Source organism: Medicago sativa, chromosome 1 (assembly GCF_051527215.1).
Source record: "Medicago sativa cultivar Bolivia chromosome 1, Bolivia_mono, whole genome shotgun sequence".
NCBI classification, from domain to species: Eukaryota; Viridiplantae; Streptophyta; class Magnoliopsida; order Fabales; family Fabaceae; genus Medicago; species Medicago sativa.
The window spans coordinates 55,962,050-55,983,199 of record NC_140749.1 but is presented as its reverse complement, the minus strand read 5'-3'; the positions used below and the strand labels follow the sequence as shown (position 1 = coordinate 55,983,199).

The following is a 21,150-nucleotide window of genomic DNA, read 5'->3' as shown; positions in this document are numbered from 1 at the left end:
AATGTTGCAACATAAAAGTGAGAAGACACATTCATTTATGTGGTTTCTATTACTCCAATGTGTCGATCCACCCATTATAGGTTTTCCCGAAGATTCCAACAAATTTCTTATTTGAAAAGTTTTACTTCTCTCTCAACCATTAATTACAAATTATTGTGACCGCTAATTTGCTTCCCACTAGATTGATAACCTATCATTTAATGAAAGAACCAAACATATCAAGATTGATTGTAATGTCATTATAGCATAGAAGATTCAAAATCGTTACCTCTCACAAAACCCTCTTCCAAGCCATTCACTATCTTCACTTGTTTTCAAGCTTGGTCTTTCATATCTTCATTGTCTAGCTTCAGGAGTCATATATATTAGGATCATATGTAGCTTCTTTTTGTTTAGTAATGCTTAGCTTGGTTTTTAGGTTTTTCTCCCTCATCTTTGTGCATTTTCAAAATATGAAACACATAATAAATATAAACAAAATCTATGAAAGAACCAAAACTAAACAACAAACTAATTATGATATTAAAATAAATAGTACAATTAAGCTATCAAACAAATAGAGACAAAAGAAAAGGGTGAATGGTAAGGTTGAAAAGTAAACATATCAAAATTTGATGAATTTGTTAGGAGCACAATATACTTCAAAAGACCATGACTACTCTAACAAAAATGGTCATGATGTAAAAAAAAAAAAAACAAAGGAAGCAAAAGATAATACTCTAGGACAAAGCAGTGTTAACATATTAGGCTTTCAAAGTCCAAACAATCTCAGAAACGGACAAGAAGGTGGACTTGGATTTGGAATGAAAATGTGAAGAATAGAATCTATTAAGCCGACGTTAATTTATGGGCCACGTAAAGCTTCCTATTGACACAAGTAAATGACGAAATAACCCCCAGCGGCAGTTAACAACCGTTGAGTAAAACGCCGGCAGTTAACTACCGCTGTAGCTAGCGGCAGTTAACTGCCGTTGTGTTCGTAATATATTCAGGTCAGTAGCCAGAATCCAGACACTCACTCCATCATTACCATCTTTCTCTAAAATTTTCACTCTCTCTCTAAAAAAAAAACTCTACCAAATCATCCAAATTTTTTTCCACTAAATCACAAGTAAGTTATCACTTATGCTATTGTCATACATTTTAGTTAGTATATGTGTTTATATGTTTATAATTTTAGTTGTAGTTTAATTTTTAAATAATTATATCGACATATTTTCTCAATTTGAATGATTCATTATTTCTATTACAAAAAACTAATTGATTCCATTCCCACCAACCACATGATTATATTATATACATTATTCCATTATTACTCAGGACAGGAAGATCCGCATGTAAATAATCTAAAATTAAAAATACAATAAAAAATACATACATAATATAAAAATCTTCATATTTGACCGAGCCTTTCGCATTCATAGTCTACTACGTACTAGTATTTCAAACAACCACAAAAATGTATATAGGGATAGGAGCAAATTGAATCTCGTAATCTTTATTCTTGATATTTTTTTAACACAATTTTATATATTTTAAATTGAATATTCTTTTTCATAACAAGTGGAAATTAAAGATATATATAAAAAGTAGATGACCGCAAGCTACAGTGCATTTAATTTTGGCTCTCATAATTTCTTCATCGCTTTCAGTTTTTCTTCGTTTGACCACCGAATGGGTTACGTAGAATGCGGATCAAACACTCTGCTGCTATAGTTTATATATGTCGCATTTACATACTTTGACCTTAGACCAAACCTTCACCAAAAATCTCACTCTATCCTTATAATAATAATATCTAAGAAAATACACAGTAAACAACTATAATTTGGTTGGAATGTGTGAGCTGTTGTCTTTATAATCACTCAATACATTGAAATATCGTAGTCTGCATGAGTATCTCTTTCGTGGATAATGTGTTACCTCTGAATCGTTCTTTAAGTTTTAAGGTTCAATCTTGATAAGTCTTAAAGTACGATCCGCTCAAAGTATTTTCTATAAAAATAATTATACATGAAAATTACAAATGGATTTACGGTGTCTCTGTTGTGTTAACAATTTTATGGACTAGATTGATAAATGAAAATTAAATTGGAGCACTAAATTAATTAGTTATAAACAAGAGTCGAGATCCAAAAGGACTAATAAAAGATACTCCTTCAATCCAAAAGTATCAGCAAAAACGTGTCAATAAAATGGATGTATTTGATCTATATTTTATAACAAATATGTAAACTTTTGTTTATTGATTTTGCTTATATTTTATGAATGAGGGAGTATACTTGTAGATGCATGTGTAATTTTGGCACTTTTTTTTTTTATAAGAAAAGGGGATGAGGTGCAACATAAGGACATCCGATTATGTCATCTACTATCAACACACACGCTTGACACTACAAAATTTTGATGAGATCCAATACATTAATGTTGATATGATCAAAATTGTAATTTTAACCGCTTAAAAGACTATAGCGAGCGATCCCCGTGAGCTTAGCTCAGTTGGTATAGGTATTACATATTATATGTAGAGGTTGAAGTTCAAACTCCAGACACCCCGTTTCTCTACTAAATGATTGTATATCATATTATTAATTAATAGCCGCGTTCTTATACCAAATTTTCAAATATATACACTTTTGACACTTTTCCATTTCATAGACCATAGACACACATTATACCTAGAAAAATAGACCATACATAAACTTGATATAAAAACTTGCACATTTTTTCTTGTTCAAATCATTCCATTTCACATTTGCTCCAAAAAAATCATTCCATTTCACATGGATGAAATTGAAGTTCCACAATACTTCATTTGCCCAATATCACTCCAAATAATGAAAGATCCTGTTACTGCTATAACAGGAATAACATATGATCGAGACAGCATTGAACATTGGTTATTCACAAACAAGAACACAACATGTCCTGTCACACAACAACCTCTTCCATTAGATTCTGATTTAACACCAAATCACACACTTCGTCGTTTGATTCAATCTTGGTGCACACAAAATGCTTCACTTGGTATTGATAGAATCCCAACACCAAAACCACCACTCACAAAAATTCAAGTCCAAAAGCTTCTCAAAGGAATCAAAGATCCTAAGGTTCATCTCAAGAGTTTAATGCAGTTGGAATTGCTTGCTGCTGAGAAAGAGAGCAATAGAAAGATTTTGTTGGAAAATGGTGTGCCGAAAGAGATGATTATGTTCATAGTTGATTGTTACAAAAAAGGCGAAATTTATGAAGGTATTGAAGAAGCTCTTGGTTTTTTACAATTTGTTAAAGTTCCTACAGAAGAAGTGAAGAATCTTCTATTTGAAAATAATCAAATACTGGATTCTTTAACATGGATTTTAGTTTCCGAGATGAAAAACTCGGTTACTGTGAAATCGCATGCGGTTTTAGTGCTTAAAAAATTCATAAACAAATGCGATTCAATCGTTTTAGAGAGGCTAAAACCCGAATTCTTCGAAAGAATTGTGAAAGTTCTAAGAAATGGTGTAATAACGCAACAAGGTTTGTCTTCTGCTTTACATATTTTACTATGTTGTTGTCCTTTGGGAAGAAATAGGTTAATGATGGTTGAAGCTGGTGCAATTCATGAACTAATAGAGATTGAATTAATGGCAATACATGAAAAGAGAATCACAGAACTCACATTTGGTATATTGTTTCATTTATGTTCTTGTGCAAATGGAAGATTTCAGTTTTTGAGTCATCAAGGTTCAATTGCAATGTTGACTGAGAGATTCTTCAAGGTTTCAATGACAGTGGATGATAGAGCTGTTTTTATACTCTCATTGATATCTAAATTTTCTGCTACAAAGATGGTTTTGGATGAGATGTTAAAAGTTGGAACTGTTGCAAAGCTTTTTGTTTTGCTTCAAAGTGATCATGCTAAGTATTTGAAAGATAAAGTGATGGAAATATTTAAGGCTCATTCTGAGGTTTGGAAGAATTCTCCTTGTTTTCCTCAAACATCTCTCTATGCTAGGTGAAATTAATAGGAATTATTATGCAATAACATAATCTTCATTACTTAATGAACTGTTAAGATCTTTGAAGAAGTGCTATTGAAAATAGTTTTTGTATTGTGTTTTTAGTACATGTCACTCAAGTGTGAGATAGTATAGTAGTAGTATATTTTAAGATGATAATCAATCTTATCTTATATAAATTATGATTTCATTCTTTTTTGGGTTCTTTCATGTGTTTGATTTTACATTTATTGAGTTTTATTGTTTTTTTTTTATCCATTGCTTTTTTAGTCTTAAATCCTTCAATTCTTAGGAGAAGAAACTTTAATAATTCAAAATTCGGTTGAAAAATAAGTATAATCTAACTAATGATTATTCCAGCAGTAATTCATTGAATATTTTTTATTGGATTGAATCGGTTTGTAGATACACCATTAGGCACTACATGATAGTAATATACAGTAGTATATCTTTGGTTGTAAAATCATCATATCATGTAGCTAGTCGATTCATCTGTGTTTGCTTGAAAAAAGATGATGTTTGCAACAAAGTGAATAAATTCCAAATAAATGTCAAGTTTGATAGAGGTTTCTTCCATTTGTTTTGTTTCGAAAAGAAAGAACTGTGTACAAACAATTTTTGAAGGAGACATTTCTTCTAGATGGTCCCTAATATTAAATGTATATAAAGATAGGTGATGATTGTGGAAAAATAAGCCTTGTACTATCTTCAAAGTTGGACTTTGAAAAGGATTTTGAGTTTTGACTCATTCAAACGATGCTATTTGGACTATATGATGAATATAATTTATATAAAGATTATTATTTTGTGCTAAATGCATGGATTAAATAGGGATGACAAAAATGGTATATATAAATACTATAGTGCTCGTCTCAATATCTAAAGTTAGAAAAAATACTCGTAGTTTGAATATAGAGTTGTGTTATTTGAACAACCATTTTAATGACAACCAAAATTTTTCAAAGAAAATGAAATATTGTCATAAAAAAACCAACGCAATAGAGAGAGAGAGAAAGAAAAAACGTAATGTGAGTATGAGAAATAAAATTTTTAAAAATGGTTGTACAAATATCATTTCTCTTGAATATATACCAATGACAAATATATATGTTGGATATTTTTTTTCCTATAAGTGTGAAGGCTTATTTTACTCCTTGAGAGAAATAAAGTGCATTTAGTCCCTGAGAAAAATAAATAGAAACAACTTATCTTTACATTTTTACACTTTATTTGGTTGATGCAGGAATAATACAATAATACAGGAAAGAAAAAAAAGAGAAAAAGAATAAAAAATAAGATTATTATGTATTAGTTTGGTATCAAACAAATGTGTTTATGAAACGAAATAAATAACCTTAAACAAAAATAAATTCCTTAAAAAAACCCTTAAACAGAAATAAATAAGATACCCCTAAAAAAAGACACAAAGGATTCTTTCAAAAAAAATAATATACAAAGGATTGAAATAAATCCTTTTCAAAACAAATCAAATCAAAATATATTATTAAATTCAACAAAAGTTAAAAAACAAATGAAAAATACAGACTTTGTCAAAAAAGAAAAGAAAATACAGACAATAACTATATATGATATATTTTGTACGATTATAAAAAAATCAATTATTGAATTACAAATATTATTTTATTAATAAAAAATAAAGAAAACTTAGAAATATTCATATTCATTTATATATGAGCATCAGTGTATAACATTTTTTTTTTACGAAGTGTATAACAATTGTTAAAAACTTTGTTTATAAATAAAATAAAATAAAATGCCAATCACTTCATGTTTTAGTTTCATGAGGTGATTAAACTTTCTTTAATTCTTACTTATACTTTTTAGTCTCTCAGTTGTTGATCTCAGTTGTTGACATGAGCAACAAATTAAACATATTTTAGTTCCTAGGTCTATGGTAGATAATTAAATATAGGGTTATAAGTCGAAATTATTGTTTAATCATCTAGTTATAAGTCGAAATTATTCTTTAATTTGATGTCATTCAAAAGTTGAAACATTAGCTTATGCATGTTTGTAATATTCAAATTTCTATAGTTATAATTAATACAATATTTTAATTTGTACTAGCATTAGATAAAATAAAGTTAAATCGTTGATGTATATGCTCTAAGTTGTTTTGGAGGATTCGTTAGGGTATGTTTAGAAGATGGGTTTTGAAGGATAAGGGTGATTGAAAGATTATATGATCATATCTATTAATATCATTCCTTCAATATTTTAAGAGGTCTCGAAAGACATTACAAATAGAGGAATTATGTTCCCAAGTCCTAAGACATCTTATATGGAGGCAGACATCCAAAAAGACAAAGAAACATGTGTTACAGGTAGGAAAATATATTGGGGCGCCTCAAGCATGATCCATGTGCCCCAATCATTGACCATGCGCCCCAAGTGTGAGAAAAAAATACACTTGGGGGCAAAAATACACTTGGGCGCCCACCCATGTGCCCCAAGTGTGGGAAGACCAGAACTGCTTTTTCCTAGCGGAAAAAGCTTGGTTTTTAAGCCCAACTTCAGGTGGAAACTCTCCGTATAAATACCGCTCCTCTCATTCATAATTTTTCATTCAGAGCGAATCGTTTCAAGAGGAACGCAAGCACTAGGAGCTTCAAGGAAGGAGACACTCTCCTCATTTTAAGTCTCTAGGGTATTTTTTTATTTCTTTTGTAATTTGTCTTTAGTTACTATGAGTAACTAAATCTTTTTAGGCTAGGGTTATAAGATGAAACTTTATTCTGTTTATTGGATATTTTTTATTTAAAGTTTTTATTCATTTATCATGGGAATCCTATTTAATTTTACTATTCGTAAGACTTTGCTTTTCCTGGCGCATCGCCCTGAGATAACAGTACTTAGGGAGGTGACATACCTAATATTGGCACAAGCTTGCCCAAATCAGGAAGTAACCAATATAACAGAATAGTGAAAATGTTATAACCCGATATTTAAATCAACTTGGTAAAATTATTCTTCTAAAATCTGTGGTAAGGTAGACGAGATAGAGTTGCCCGTTTGTAGAACCACCACAAGGGAGAGTATGTTGATGAACTTCTAAGATTTAATGGACTTCTAAGATTCAATGGACAAGGGTACCTTTAGGACATAAAGAATTTAGGAACCCTAATATCCATCATTGATTCAAATACCTATGAGAAAGTAAGAACCTACATGTACCTTTACGTGCTGAAGTGTATTTCCCTATAGGACTGACAACCCTAAACACTGAACCGTGTAGAAACTTTGGTGCAAGGTTGCAACTAACAGCTGGAGGGCGATGAACCCAAACCTCTGAGAGAGTAAGACCCCACATGTACAAACTCATGTGATCAGTATGTGCAACTTTACAGCTGGTAAGTAGTAAGACCTCACGAACTCATCACTTTTATAGAAAACTCTAAATAACACTGAATAATGCTTGACTGTTAATTTATTCCAACAAATGAATAAAGGGAATTTGAAGAATCCTAACCACCAATAACATTCTGCAATCAAAATAGGTTACTTCTAAACTCTTGATCTGCAGCAAGCACACTAAATTGCAAATCCTCTTTACCTTTGATCAAATTTATTTTAATTGTTTTATTTATTTTCTTGTTCACAATTAAGTAACGTGAATTACCTAGCTGGATTGACAATCCATGTTGATATGATACTCTACTTACACTTTATAACTTGGTAAATGATTTGATACACTTGCCTAAATCCGATCATCAATATGCAAGTTTTGCCCGCACCTATTTAAGATGTGAGATTATCTTGCCCTCTCGTGGATGTGTATCAGTTGAAAGTCGATGTAGGTTGACTGGCCATGGACAACAACTAAGGGTTATCAACAATGATCAAAGACGACAATGGTGTGTGATCAACAAAAACTAGCAAGTTACTAGTTTGTCGCCAAATAGATATATTTCTTGCGAAAGATTTCGTATCCACAGGGATTGCCCAACTTTAACCAAAATAATGCAAAATTGATTTGATTATTAGGAAATAATGGGGATTGGGGGGATTTGCACATGGAAATTTATTGGTTGAATGACCTTAAGAGAGAAAGAGAGAAAACAATTAGGTTATGACATATTTCCCTCCCTTAATAAATTGAGTAACTACAAACTATGAATACAGTGCTACTGATTACTTGTTTTCATAACCTCTGATCAAAATGGCCAGGCCAATGTCTTGGCGACTGACACTCTTCGATCGCTCACACTCCCTACTCTTAAGAGCCCTAAACTGATTTGAATGTTTAAGAACGACAAAGAAACAACAATTAGTAGGTACATTTTCAACCTAACTAATAGTGTGTAACGATTATTATTAGTTTATGTCTAAATTTAATCATTAATTGAATGGTTAAACTAGGTAGAGCCAACAAAGTTAAAGTTGGTAATCATTGTGACTTATTATTTGATTTATAAACCAAAGTTAGGGTCAGTACTCATTGAGTACATAAAAATCATTAAGAACGGAATAACCAAATGAAATACAAAGTAAAAGACTAATATTCATAGAATTATTTAAAGTTATATGAACAATTAATTACAAGAAGGTTCCTTTTTCAAAATATAATGTACAAACGAATTGGCTCCTCGTGAATCCTAAACACATGCAATTATATATGAATAAAAGAACATGAGAACAGGATCAACGATTGATGATTCCTTGGATCTCAAATGGCTCTGGTTGCTTTCTTCCTCTAAAGATCGTGTTTCTGTCTTCATGTGCTTCTCAAAAGGTGTTTTTCTACTCACCTAGGGGCCAATATTAATAGGCATTCATTTCCCTAAGTTTTGAGGGAATTGGTTCACGATGCGGCCGATATTTCACGATACGATATAGGCATTGAACTCATCCTCTTTTGATATAATCACTTTATCTTGTAATGCGAGATAGACAGTAGCGATCATAATAGATCTCCTTTCATTTTCGCGATGCAAGGATCAAAACCCATTACACGAGTTAGGCAGTAGTTGACTCCTTGGTTTCTTTGCTCCTTCCTTTATTTCTTCTCAACTGAACGTTCGTAATGACTGTACTTCAAGTTTAGTCAATGATAAACTTGCAAGAAGCATAACACGATTAAATACTTTTCTGGTTCGGGTGGATTTCCAAGGCTTCAAGACTTCTTCCCGTCTTCATGACTTTTTAAATGAATTATAGACTACAGTTGCCTATTTAACTACAAAAATGAGGTTATTTGATAACTAAAAAACTATATTATTTTTTGTCATCAATGTGGTGATGGCAATCTACTACATTAAAAAACAAATGCATAACAACAAGACCAAGATGAAGCAATGACTTTGAGGAACAATTTACAATTTGCAAATGATAAGCTCATCTCAAACTAAATTCTATAATCTGGCTCAACGAATGAAATCAATACCATCCTAACCAATAAGAAAATTCACTCTTAAATGACTTCCATTGTTAAATATTGTCTTAATTTAGTTTTGAGCTTTCAAAGAATTTAATTTTCTCATATGAGGCGTGCCTTCCTAAACCCTAAATCTTAATAAATAAGAATATAATAAGATTTGATAAATAACACAACGGTCCAAAATTCCCTAAACCAATGTTTGGCAGACCAACTAGAGATACTGGGTTGAAAATCTCACCCCACACTATTTTATGATAGACTGACGAGTTGGTAGCTACATAATCAATTTGTCAGATAATAATTTATCAATTAAAAAACATAAAAAATATACAACTTACTACATTAAAGATCACTCTAGGTAATCAAAATATATAGCTAATGAATCTATAGAAAATATAAAAATCATCATTTAAAAGTTCATGATTTATCATAAATAAATCTAGACCAAGTCAATACGACAATAAAAATAAAAAGTTTTTTTTACACAAATAAAAATAAAAAGTTAACGAGTTCATCGATTAAAAAATCTATTCGAAATAAGGGGTGAAAATCATAAAATCACAGTGATCTAGTTAAATTACTTCTTTTTCCTCTACTATATGAGCCAAATATAGGAGAAAGTTAAAAAATTGATTGTAATATAAACAAAAAGTGGTGAAAAAAAATGAATTACTATCATTAGACCGGACGTACCAACCCGTCATGTCACCATCCCATTGTTTTTGTAGTTTAGGCAGGACAAACCTACTAGAAATGACATGTTCAAAATCTCGACTCCTCTCACAAAAAATAACAGGCTAAACGGACGAACTAAATTGGCCTAACTCGTTTTGCCATCCCCATCTTTTTGGTTTTTTTATTTAAAAAAATAATATATTTTGCTACGTGTACCAACTAACTTAGATCTTAGTCAATTCAATCGTTCACGGTTCAACGTCACATTATATTATGTTAATGAGGGTTAACAACTAGGACCAAATTTGGGAACATAAAAGTTTAGGGGAGTATTAGACCAAGTGCAATGGCCTATTTAATGTAACTTTCAATATGTTTAAACCATTGGAGTGGGGGTATTGAAAGAGATGAAAATCTGAGTTGGAGGAGTGAGGTGATGAATGGCTTCAACATGTTTAATGTCTGTACCGGGATGCCACGCGACAGCTTTTTATTGGACAAAACGAGGAGCGTGCAGTACACGCGCCGAAAGCGCGCGTGACGCGTCAGAGGACGCAGAGAGAGAAACAAAAATGGATAAAAGAGGGACACATGGCCTTATGCGATTGGCTGCTTGGATTTTTATTATCTTTATGTTTTGGACTCAATTATTTCATTGCAAATAATTTTTTATTTTTTATTTTTTTTACCAAAATTCGTGATTTTTTTCTCTCTACAAATAGAGACTTGGATCATTTGATTTGTACATAGAAAAAAAACCAAGTTTTTCACTCTCTTAATCTTATTATTAGCTCTTCTTTTGAAGTTTTAGTCCTTTTTTTAGTGAAATGAAAAATAAAAAAAAATTAAATACATTTTGTTTTTACAAAAATAAAAATAAAAAATTAAGCGTTTTTTAATTTAATTATAATTGATAATTGTATTTTTTTGTAATTATAAAAACAAAAATATAAAATTAAATAAGAATAATAAATAAAAGATGGTGAGGTTAGGTAGGGTGTTGAATGAAAAAACCATTGGAGTGGATAAAATTGAATGGGTGTTGAATTAAGAGAGAAAAAATGATGTGGAGTGTTGGGAATTGAAAAAGTAGGTGTCGAAGATTGTTGAAATTTTACAACCATTGTACATGGTCTTATAGATTGTGCATACTAACTTAGTCAAGGGTCCACTTATATTTGATAATTAAAAGTTACATGCAAATCGACCAAAAAATTTATCTATGTTAAAGATTTTAGATTTTAAATACTTATTTTATGATATTAGTGAACTAATAAGATGATATAAATTACTACTTTATAAACTAAGTAAATCAAGAAGTAGGATAATATATTTTGATTTCTCAAAAAATGGTATCTATTTACATGAACCAAAGTGTGGTATTTATACTACTAAATTTACCACTATTACATGTGTGAAATTATTTGTTTTACTATTCTAATTTTGACATTTAATTAGGTATAGGTAATTATCACTTACTATTGTAAGTTGACAATTTGGATAGATATTTCAACTATAATAATTATGTTTATATTTCAACTATAATAATTATGTCTATATAATTTATTATAACACTCCCCCTTTGAAATATCTATCATGGTGCTCCATTGAAGTCTTGTTGAGGATAATTTGATTGAAACATATGTTGCCTCGTTAAAAACCTTACTAGGAAAAACCCATTGGGATAAAAACCTTAATAAGGGAAAAAGAGTACAACATTATGCTCCCTTTCAACCAAACACATATTATTCTTCTTTAAAGATCTCGAAGCTGACGCATTCCAATACTTTGTATGTGCTTCTTGAAAACTGATGTAGGGAGAGCCTTTGTGAAGATGTCTGCCACATTATCACTCGAACGGATATATTGAATATCCACTTCTTTATTTCTTTCAAGTTCTTGTGTGAATGAGAAGAATTTAGGAGGGATATGTTTGGTTTTATCACTTTTGATGTAACCTTCTTTCATTTGAGTAACACATACAGCATTGTCTTCATACAAGATTGTTGGACTCTTATCAACTGTTAAAACAGACGCTCCTTGGATATGTTGCAAAACCGAACGTAACCATCTACACTCTTTGCTTGCTTCATGAAGGGCTATTACTTCAGCATGATTTGAAGAAGTTGCTACAAGCGTTTGCTTTTGAGATCTCCATGATATTGCAGTGTCACCATATGTGAATACATATCCAGTTTGTGATTTAGCATTATGTGGATCCGACAAATATCCTGCATCTGCATAACCAAACAAAAATGGTTTTGTATTGTTAGAATAAAACAAACCAAGATCAGATGTACCTCGAATATATCGAAATATATGTTTTATTCCTTTCCAATGTCGCTTTATAGGACATGAGCTGAATCTCGCCAGCAAATTCACTGCAAAAGCTATATCAGGTCTTGTACAGTTAGCAAGGTACATGAGTGCTCCAATGGCACTTAGATATGGTACTTCAGAGCCAAGATCCTGTTCATTATCTTCCTTAGGTCTAAAAGGATCCTTTTCAATGTTAAGTGTTCTTCCCATCATTGGAGTACTCAAAGGGTTTGCCTTGTCCATGTTAAACCTTTTTAACACTCTTTCTGTATAATTTGATTGATGTACCAATATACCATTTTTAGTATACTCAATTTGTAAACCAAGGCAAAACCTAGTTTTCCCCAGATCTTTCATTTCAAATTCTTTCTTTAAGTACTCTCTTGCTTCTTTAATTTCTTTAGTAGTTCCAATGATATTTAAATCATCAACATAAACAGCAATTATTACAAAACCGGATATTGTTTTTCTTATAAAAACACAAGGGCAAATTGGATTATTCTCATAACATTCTTTAAGCAAATATTCACTTAGCCTATTGTACCACATGCACCCGGATTGTTTTAATCCATATAATGATCTTTGCAACTTAATTGCATACATTTCTCTAGGTTTTGATGTATCAAACATCTTAAGTCCTTCCGGTATTTTCATGTATATGTCATTATCAAGTGAGCCATATAAATAAGCAGTAACAACATCCATAAGATACATATCAAGATTATTGAATACTGACAAACCAATTAAATAACGAAAAAGTAATGGTATCCATAACAGGAGAATATGTTACCTCATAATCAATACCTGGTCGTTGGGAAAAACCTTGTGCAACAAGACGAGCCTTGTATCTTACAATTTCATTTTTCTCATTTCTTTTTCTTACAAAAACCCACTTATACCCAACAGGTTTCATACCTTCAGGTATAGCCACAATAGGCCCAAATACTTTTCGATTTTTAAGAGAATTTAATTCAGTATCTATTGCATCTTTCCAGTTTTTCCAATCATGTCTATTTTGACGTTCATTAACAGTTCTAGGTTCAGGATCATCATTTTCATTTGTGATTTCACATGCAATGGAGAATGAAAATATTTCATCAATATTTATGTCTTTTCTGCTCCACAAATTTCCCGTATTAACATAATTAATTGAAACCTCAAGATCATTCTTATTTTCAGTTTCATTATCAATGATCTCATTATCATTATCTTGTGCTTTTTCGAGAGCACACTTTTCATTGTCAAATTTATCACTATCTAGTGTCTTTTCAAGATCACTTTCGATCATATTCACCTTTTCTGTTCCTTTTCTTTTTCGGGGATTTTTGTCTTTGGAACCTATAGGTCGGCCACGCTTTAAGCGTGCCTTAGATGTACTTGCTACATCATTTAGTTTCGAAATCTCAATCCGAGCTGGGACATTTACAGCTGGTACATGTGACTTTGTCACCTTTTTCAAATCAGTAAATGAATCTGGCAGTTGATTTGCTAAATCTTGTAAGTGTACTATTTTCTTTACATTTTCTTCCCATGATTTATTATATGGGTCCAAATGTAATAAATGTGGTACGTGCCATGTTATTTCATTTTCCAATGGTTTATTTTCTCCCCCTAGTGTTGGAAATTTTGTTTCATCAAAATGACAATCTGCAAATCTTGTCTGAAAAACATCACTTGTTAAAGGTTCAAGATATCTAATAATTGATGGTGATTCATACCCCACATATATTCCTAACCTTCTTTGAGGACCCATTTTTGTCCTTTGTGGTGGAGCTATTGGTACATATACTGCACAACCAAAAATTTTTAAATGAGAGATATTTGGTTCCTTACCAATAGCAAGTTGATAAGGGGTATGTTTATGATCAACACTTGGCCTTAGACGTATGAGTGCTGCAGCATGTAAAATTGCATGACCCCAAACTGCAACTGATAGCTTAGTTCTCATTATTAAAGGTCTAGCAATATATTGAAGACGTTTGATTAATGACTCAGCTAAACCATTTTGTGTATGTACATGAGGAACAGGATGCTCAACAGTAATTCCAATTGACATGCAATAATTATTAAATGATTCAGATGAAAATTCACCGGCATTGTCAAGTCTAATTTTCTTTATAGTATAATCAGGAAATTGTGCCCCTAATTTAATTATTTGTGCAAGAAATTTTGCAAATGCCATATCACGATTTAACAGTAAACAGACATGTGACCATCTACTAGATGCATCAATTAATACCATAAAGTACTTGAATGGTCCCGACGGTGGATGGATGGGTCCACATATATCTCCTTGGATTCTTTCAAGAAATGCAGGTGATTCTGTCTGAATCTTGCCTGGCGAATGTTTTGTTATTAATTTTCCAAGAGAACAAGCTTCACATGGTCTATCTTCTTTTGTAAGCCTTAAACCTTTCAATGAATGACCATGAGTACTTTCAACTATTTTACGCATCATTGTTGAACCAGGGTGACCTAAGCGGTCATGCCATAAAGTCGTAGTTTTGGGATCTTCTTTTAATACTAAATTACATTCAATCTCATGTATATATGTATAATGTAATCCAGAAGGCAATTTTGGTAGTTTTTCTAAAATTTTCTTCTTTCCCAAAATATTAGTAGTAATATTAATGTATTTCATATTACCTTCGGTTGTAGTTTCAGTATCATATCCTTGACTATATATGTCATTAAAACTCAACAAATTTCTCTTTGATTTCGGAGAGTATAGAGCATTATTAATGACAAACTTCGTCCCATTTGGTAATATGAACATAGCATTACCTGTTCCTTTAATTAAATCTTCTGGACCTGAGATTGTGTTTATTACACCTTTAGTAGGAAATATTTTGGTGAAATATTTCTTACTTTTGAGGATTGTATGGGTAGTTCCACTGTCTGGAATGCAAATGTCTTTGTCATGATCCATTTCTATCCCTTTTAAAATAAAATAAGATTAAAGAAAAGAGAGGGTAAGACAATACAACATATTCAACAATATTATTTTATTTAGATCATGAAAATATTACATAATCACACAACATGCAAATTCTTACACAACACGCATTACATATATATATATATATATATATATATATTTTAACTAATTAATTAATCCATATTAATTTCTTCTCCTATGAAATCAGCAGCCTCAAGACAGGTAGTATCATTCTTGGGTTCAATTTCATTAAAATTAACCTCCCTTTCCTTTCCATCAACAGATTCTTTGTATCTTTTACACAGATACTCTGGTGTCCTACATGCTTTAGACCAATGACCTTTCTTTCCGCATCTATAACAACGATCATCATGATTTCTAGAGGGACCTTCCTGGATGCTTTTACCTTTACCTTGATGATTCTTGTTGGTTTGGTCATATTTGAGAGGCCTATAATTCATATAACCTCTTCCACGGCCTCCACCACGAAAATGGTTTCGACCATGACTTCTGCCTCGACCACGACCACCAAAACGAGCATAGCCACCACGTCCTCTTTGGCGATTATAACCACCACGCCCTTGATTAAAAGTTGTGGCGTTTATTTCAGGATATGTCATTGTTCCTGTAGGACGCAACTGGTGGTTTTTAATGAGCAGCTCATTATTTTGTTCAGCCACTAGAAGAGTTGTAACCAAATCAGAGTATTCAGTAAATTCCCTCATTCTATATTGTTTTTGCAATATCACTTGAGATGCATGGAAAGTTGAGAATGTTTTCTCCAACTTTTCCTTTTCAGTTATAGTTTTGCCACAAAATTCTAATTGTGCAATAATTTGATGCATAGCAGAGTTATATGCAACAACAGTTTTATAATCTTGGAACCTTAATTTGTTCCATTGATCCATTAATGAGGGCAATAAGACTTTCTTCTGATGCCCAAATCTTGCCTTAATTTTATCCCATAAAATCTTGGGATCTTTTGCATTCGAATACTCTGTTTGTAATCCATCATCAATGTGGTGCTTGATTATACGATTTACTTTTGATTTTTTCTTTGCCAATTCCTCTGGGACATCTCCCAAATCGTCTCCCTCAAGAATCTTGTCGAGTCCCTCACATGCAAGATACTCAATTAAGTTGTTGTTCCAGGTTATGTAGTTGTCTCAAGTTATGTTTAAAATTTTGAATTGGTGCTTAACATTTGACATGATTATATCTAAAATACAGAAGAACATAATCAACATTTAATATATATACCATGATGAAAATAGAAATATCATTTTATTTAATAGCAACGATTACAAGAACATGATAATATTTTAATCTAAGCCTCCACGAAAACAAAAAGTAATCACACAAGCTAAGACTAATTGGACCGTCATAATATTCCTAAAGGCTTAAAATCCCTCTGTAAGGACCTAGACGCCCTGCATTAGGGCCTAGGCGCCCTCCATAAAGACCAAGTCGCCCGTTAAAAGGGCCACCAGGCCCAGGCGCGTCTTCCATGAAGCCGCCGCCTCACTTAGTCTCTAGAACCCTCCAAAATCACCAAAAGTACGCCAATGCCCCCGTTGCTTGGAAACCAAGCAACCAAAGCCCAAGCCCATAAACAGGCTATAAATATCACTCTTGAGAGCAGTCTCAAGGCATCTAATCATCAGTCCAGAAACCCTAGTATACGATTCCTAACCCTAGAATCCTTACCGTACTTCTTGGCAAGTACAGTTGGCGCCGTCTGTGGGAAAAGGTAAAACTAACCTTGACCACGTTTCTGGATCGCGAATTGTAATCCGGAAACCTTGAAACAAGACCTCCAAATCGTCGAAACTCCCTTTACGATTTGGAAACCCTTCCTTTTTTCTTCCAACCAAACCTAAACCGCACCTCACGTACGGTTTAGAGAAAGGCCTCATCATGGCAACCGCTAAAGAATTAGAAACCATGCGAACTCAACTCGCTCAGTTGAAAGAACACAACGAGGCCCTACAAGCCTCGATGGAGACCATGCAGCAGAAACAGCAAGAAGAAAAAGATGAATCAAACCATGGCGAGATGGACGACCCAGAGCCTCAACCCTTATCCGCTGAGATATGGGGCGCGCCAGTCCCAGAGAACTTTAAGCCTCCTCACCTTTCCGTTTTCGATGGAAAAAGCGATCCCATGGAACACGTCACAGCCTTCAATACTCGCATGGCCGTCGTCGGAGCTCCTGATTCCCTCAAGTGCAAATTATTGGCTGGTACTTTCTCAGATGCTGCCCTACGCTGGTATATGAACCTTCCCCGGTTCTCCATCGTCAGTTATCCAGATATGACAAGAAAACTTATCCAACAGTTCTCGGCAAGTCGCCACCGTAAGGTCCCCGCCACCAACCTTTTCAACGTGCGACAGGGGCACAACGAATCCCTCAGAGACTACCTGGCAAGGTTCAACGAAACGACTATAAAGGTAGTTAATCCTAATCAAGAAGTATTTGTGGGCGCTTTCCAGAATGGCCTTCGGGCGGGTCAGTTCAACGAGTCACTAGCTCAAAAGCCTGCCGATTCCATGGAGGAAATAATCGCCAGAGCGGATTGCTATATCAAAGGAGAGGAAAGCAACGCAGAAAAGAAAGCAAGGGACGCCAAGGAGCGGGCGTCGACCAATACGGAAAGGCGACCTTACCAACCGCCTTCCAACAGGGACCGCGCCCCCTATCAGAGAGCAGAAAAGCGAAACTACGCGCCCTACACCTACAGGCCGCGCACGGAGAACTTCACCCCTCTGAACACTAGACCAGAGCGCATCATGAAGGAAATCTACGAAACCAAGCTAATTCGGGAACCACCCCCACCACGATTCAACACCATGGGAGCTGACAAAGATAAATGGTGCAAGTATCACAGAATAAAGGGTCACGATACTGATTCGTGCATACACTTGCGCCGCGAAATTGAAAGGTTAATACAAAATGGCAAGCTAAGGGGGTACACCCAGGACCGCCGGGGCGAAGACAAGCGCGAGGGGGAAAACAAGAAAGAGGGAACACCAGAAGGAAAGAGGCACACACTGAACACAATTTCTGGCGGCTTCTCCGGAGGAGGAGAGTCGAGTTCGTCCCGCAAGAAATATGTAAGACAGGTCATGCTTTGCCAGGAATATGAGAAGCAAATTTCAGAACACGAGCCTGACGTATCCTTTACTGCGAAGGATTACAGAGACGTCGTACCACATGACGACGATCCCATGGTGGTCACGCTGCAAATCTTCAAATGGGACGTAAAGAGAGTGCTAATAGACCCAGGAAGCTCAGCTGACATCCTCTACTACGACACTTTCGACCGAATGGGGTTGGATCCGGAGCAATTGCAACCCTTCAGAGGCACGTTGGCGGGGTTCACCGGCGAGCAAGTCCACGTCAGGGGCTACATTACCCTTAAGACAACGTTCGGTCACGGATCTCACGCCAAAACTGTTCGCGTACGGTATCTTGTAGTCAACTCACCAAGTTCCTACAACATCATCATTGGGCGTCCCGCTTTCAACTTGCTGGGCGGTTTCCTATCAACAAAATTCTTAGTCATGAAGTACCCTCTTGATAACGGAAAAATAGGCACCATCAAAGGCGACCAAAAGCTGGCCAGAGAATGCTATCACAATAGCCTGCGCCTGCAGAAGACTCGGAAGAAATCCGTCGACGAAGTCGCACACGAAGTCAACATGATAGATCTCGACCCCAGGGAAGAATTCCAACAAGAACGAATAGAACCCACCGAAGACCTGAAAGAAATCTCCATCGGTCCTGAAGCCCATCAAACGACTAAGATTGGTACGTCGCTTAGTAAAGAAGAAGAAGGCGCCCTCATAGGTCTACTCCGAAAGAACCTAGATCTTTTTGCTTGGCATCCGTCCGAAATGCCAGGGATGGACCCTGACATTGCTTGCCACCACCTATCCATCAAGCCAGGCATTAAACCAGTTGTACAGCGAAAGCGTAAGATGGGCGAGGAAAGAAGGAAAGCCGTAGACGAAGAGGTAAAGAAACTAGCAGACGCCCGTTTCATTAGCGAGATCAAGTACCCCACATGGTTGGCTAATACTGTTCTGGTAAAAAAGGCAAACGGAAAGTGGAGAATGTGCGTGGATTATACCGACTTAAACATGGCGTGCCCCAAAGATCCTTACCCACTCCCGAACATCGACCACCTAATTGACAACGCCTCAGGCTTCAAGACTCTGAGTTTCATGGACGCCTACTCTGGTTACAATCAAATTAGAATGGACCCCTTGGATGCTCCCAAGACAGCATTTATGACCAATACGAAGAACTACCACTACGAGGTCATGTCCTTCGGCCTCAAAAACGCCGGAGCCACTTTTCAAAGATCTATGGACATGGCTTTCGCCCAACAAATAGGAAGGAACCTGGAAGTATACATCGACGATCTGGTAGCAAAAACAAAGGAAGGGCGCAGCCATGCCGAAGACCTGGAAGAAATCTTGGGCCAAGTAAGAAAATATAGAATTCGGTTGAACCCAGCTAAGTGTTCTTTCGGAGTACAGGCGGGAAAGTTTTTGGGTTTCCTCTTGACAAGACGGGGTATAGAAGCAAATCCAGACAAGTGTCAGGCGGTGATCGACATGAGGAGCCCCTCCAGCATCAAAGAGGTCCAGCAGCTAACAGGACGATTAGCCGCACTATCTCGTTTCCTATCTTGTGCGGGCGATAAAGCTTTCTCTTTTTTCGCATCCATCAGGAAAAAGGAGAAATTCGAGTGGACGCCAGAATGTGAAGAGGCCTTCCAGCAGATCAAGCGGTTCTTATCCAGCCCGCCTATCCTTCAACGACCAAGTCCGAGCGCCATCCTGTTTCTATACTTGGCTATTTCTGAGAACGCCATGAGCACAGTCCTAGTAGAAGACTCGGACGCAGGTGAAAGGCCAATCTACTTTGTCAGCAGAGTGTTCAAGGGTGCTGAATTACGATATCAGAAGCTAGAGTGCCTGGCCCTTGCAGTGGTAACTACGGCGAGGAAGCTCCGACCGTACTTCCAAAGTCACAAGATTGTGGTGAAGACGGATTATCCTATCAAGCAAGTCCTCGGAAAGCCAGATCTAGCTGGACGAATGGTCGCTTGGTCCATAGAGCTATCAGAGTACGATGTCCAGTTCGTGCCAAGAGGGAGTGTTAAGTCTCAGGTGTTAGCAGATTTTGTCGTAGAGCTCACATCGCCTGCGCAAGCACGCCCCCCATTTGTGTGGCTTTTATCCGTCGATGGCTCCTCCAATTTAAAAGGGAGCGGGGCGGGCGTCGTCTTGGAGGGACCAGAAGATATCCTCATAGAACAATCCCTCAGATTCGAATTCAAAGCAAGCAACAATCAGGCGGAGTACGAAGCGCTAATTGCCGGCATGATTTTGGCGCAAGAAATGGGAGCAGAAAACCTGAGAGCAAGGAGTGACTCTCAATTGGTAATGAGTCTGATTACGGGCGAGTATCAGACCAAGGACTCCCAACTCATCAAATATTTAACAAAAGTACAAGACCTCGCCAAAAGGTTCGTGTTCTTCGAAGCAGTCTATGTACCACGAGAGCAAAACGCCAGGGCCGACCTATTGGCCAAACTCGCCAGCACCAAACGACCAGGAAACAATATGACAGTCATCCAAGAAGTTATTACAACGCCCAGCACCAATAGCGAAAGTGTGCATCACATCGTTAAGGGGGAGGAAGGTTGGATGGAACCATTGCTAAGATACTTAACTGGATCATTCACGCCTAAAAACAGCGAAGAAGAACAGACAGTACGAAAAAGAGCTTCCAAATTTGTCAT

At 35.3% G+C, this 21,150-nt stretch overlaps 2 protein-coding genes across 2 annotated transcripts; one reads left to right on the top strand and one right to left on the bottom strand.

Moving 5' to 3' along the window:
- Positions 1-2,606: 2,606 nt before the first annotated feature.
- LOC146955582 (E3 ubiquitin-protein ligase PUB24-like) lies at positions 2,607-4,208 on the top strand. Its single transcript, XM_085722205.1, has one exon. It carries the CDS (start codon positions 2,784-2,786, stop codon positions 4,002-4,004), a length of 1,221 nt encoding a protein of 406 aa, XP_085578331.1. The 5' UTR covers positions 2,607-2,783; the 3' UTR covers positions 4,005-4,208.
- An 11,279-nt stretch (positions 4,209-15,487) lies between these two features.
- On the bottom strand, positions 15,488-16,518 carry LOC146955581 (uncharacterized). Its single transcript, XM_085711469.1, has one exon. It carries the CDS (start codon positions 16,240-16,242, stop codon positions 15,508-15,510), a length of 735 nt encoding a protein of 244 aa, XP_085567595.1. The 5' UTR covers positions 16,243-16,518; the 3' UTR covers positions 15,488-15,507.
- Between the last annotated feature and the right edge of the window lie 4,632 nt (positions 16,519-21,150).

What these genes read in the sequence shown, in the direction of transcription:
- LOC146955582 (XM_085722205.1), top strand. Translation starts at nt 2,784, where the DNA reads ATGGATGAAATTGAAGTTCCACAATACTTCATTTGCCCAATATCACTC.
- LOC146955581 (XM_085711469.1), bottom strand. Translation starts at nt 16,242, where the DNA reads ATGGATCAATGGAACAAATTAAGGTTCCAAGATTATAAAACTGTTGTT.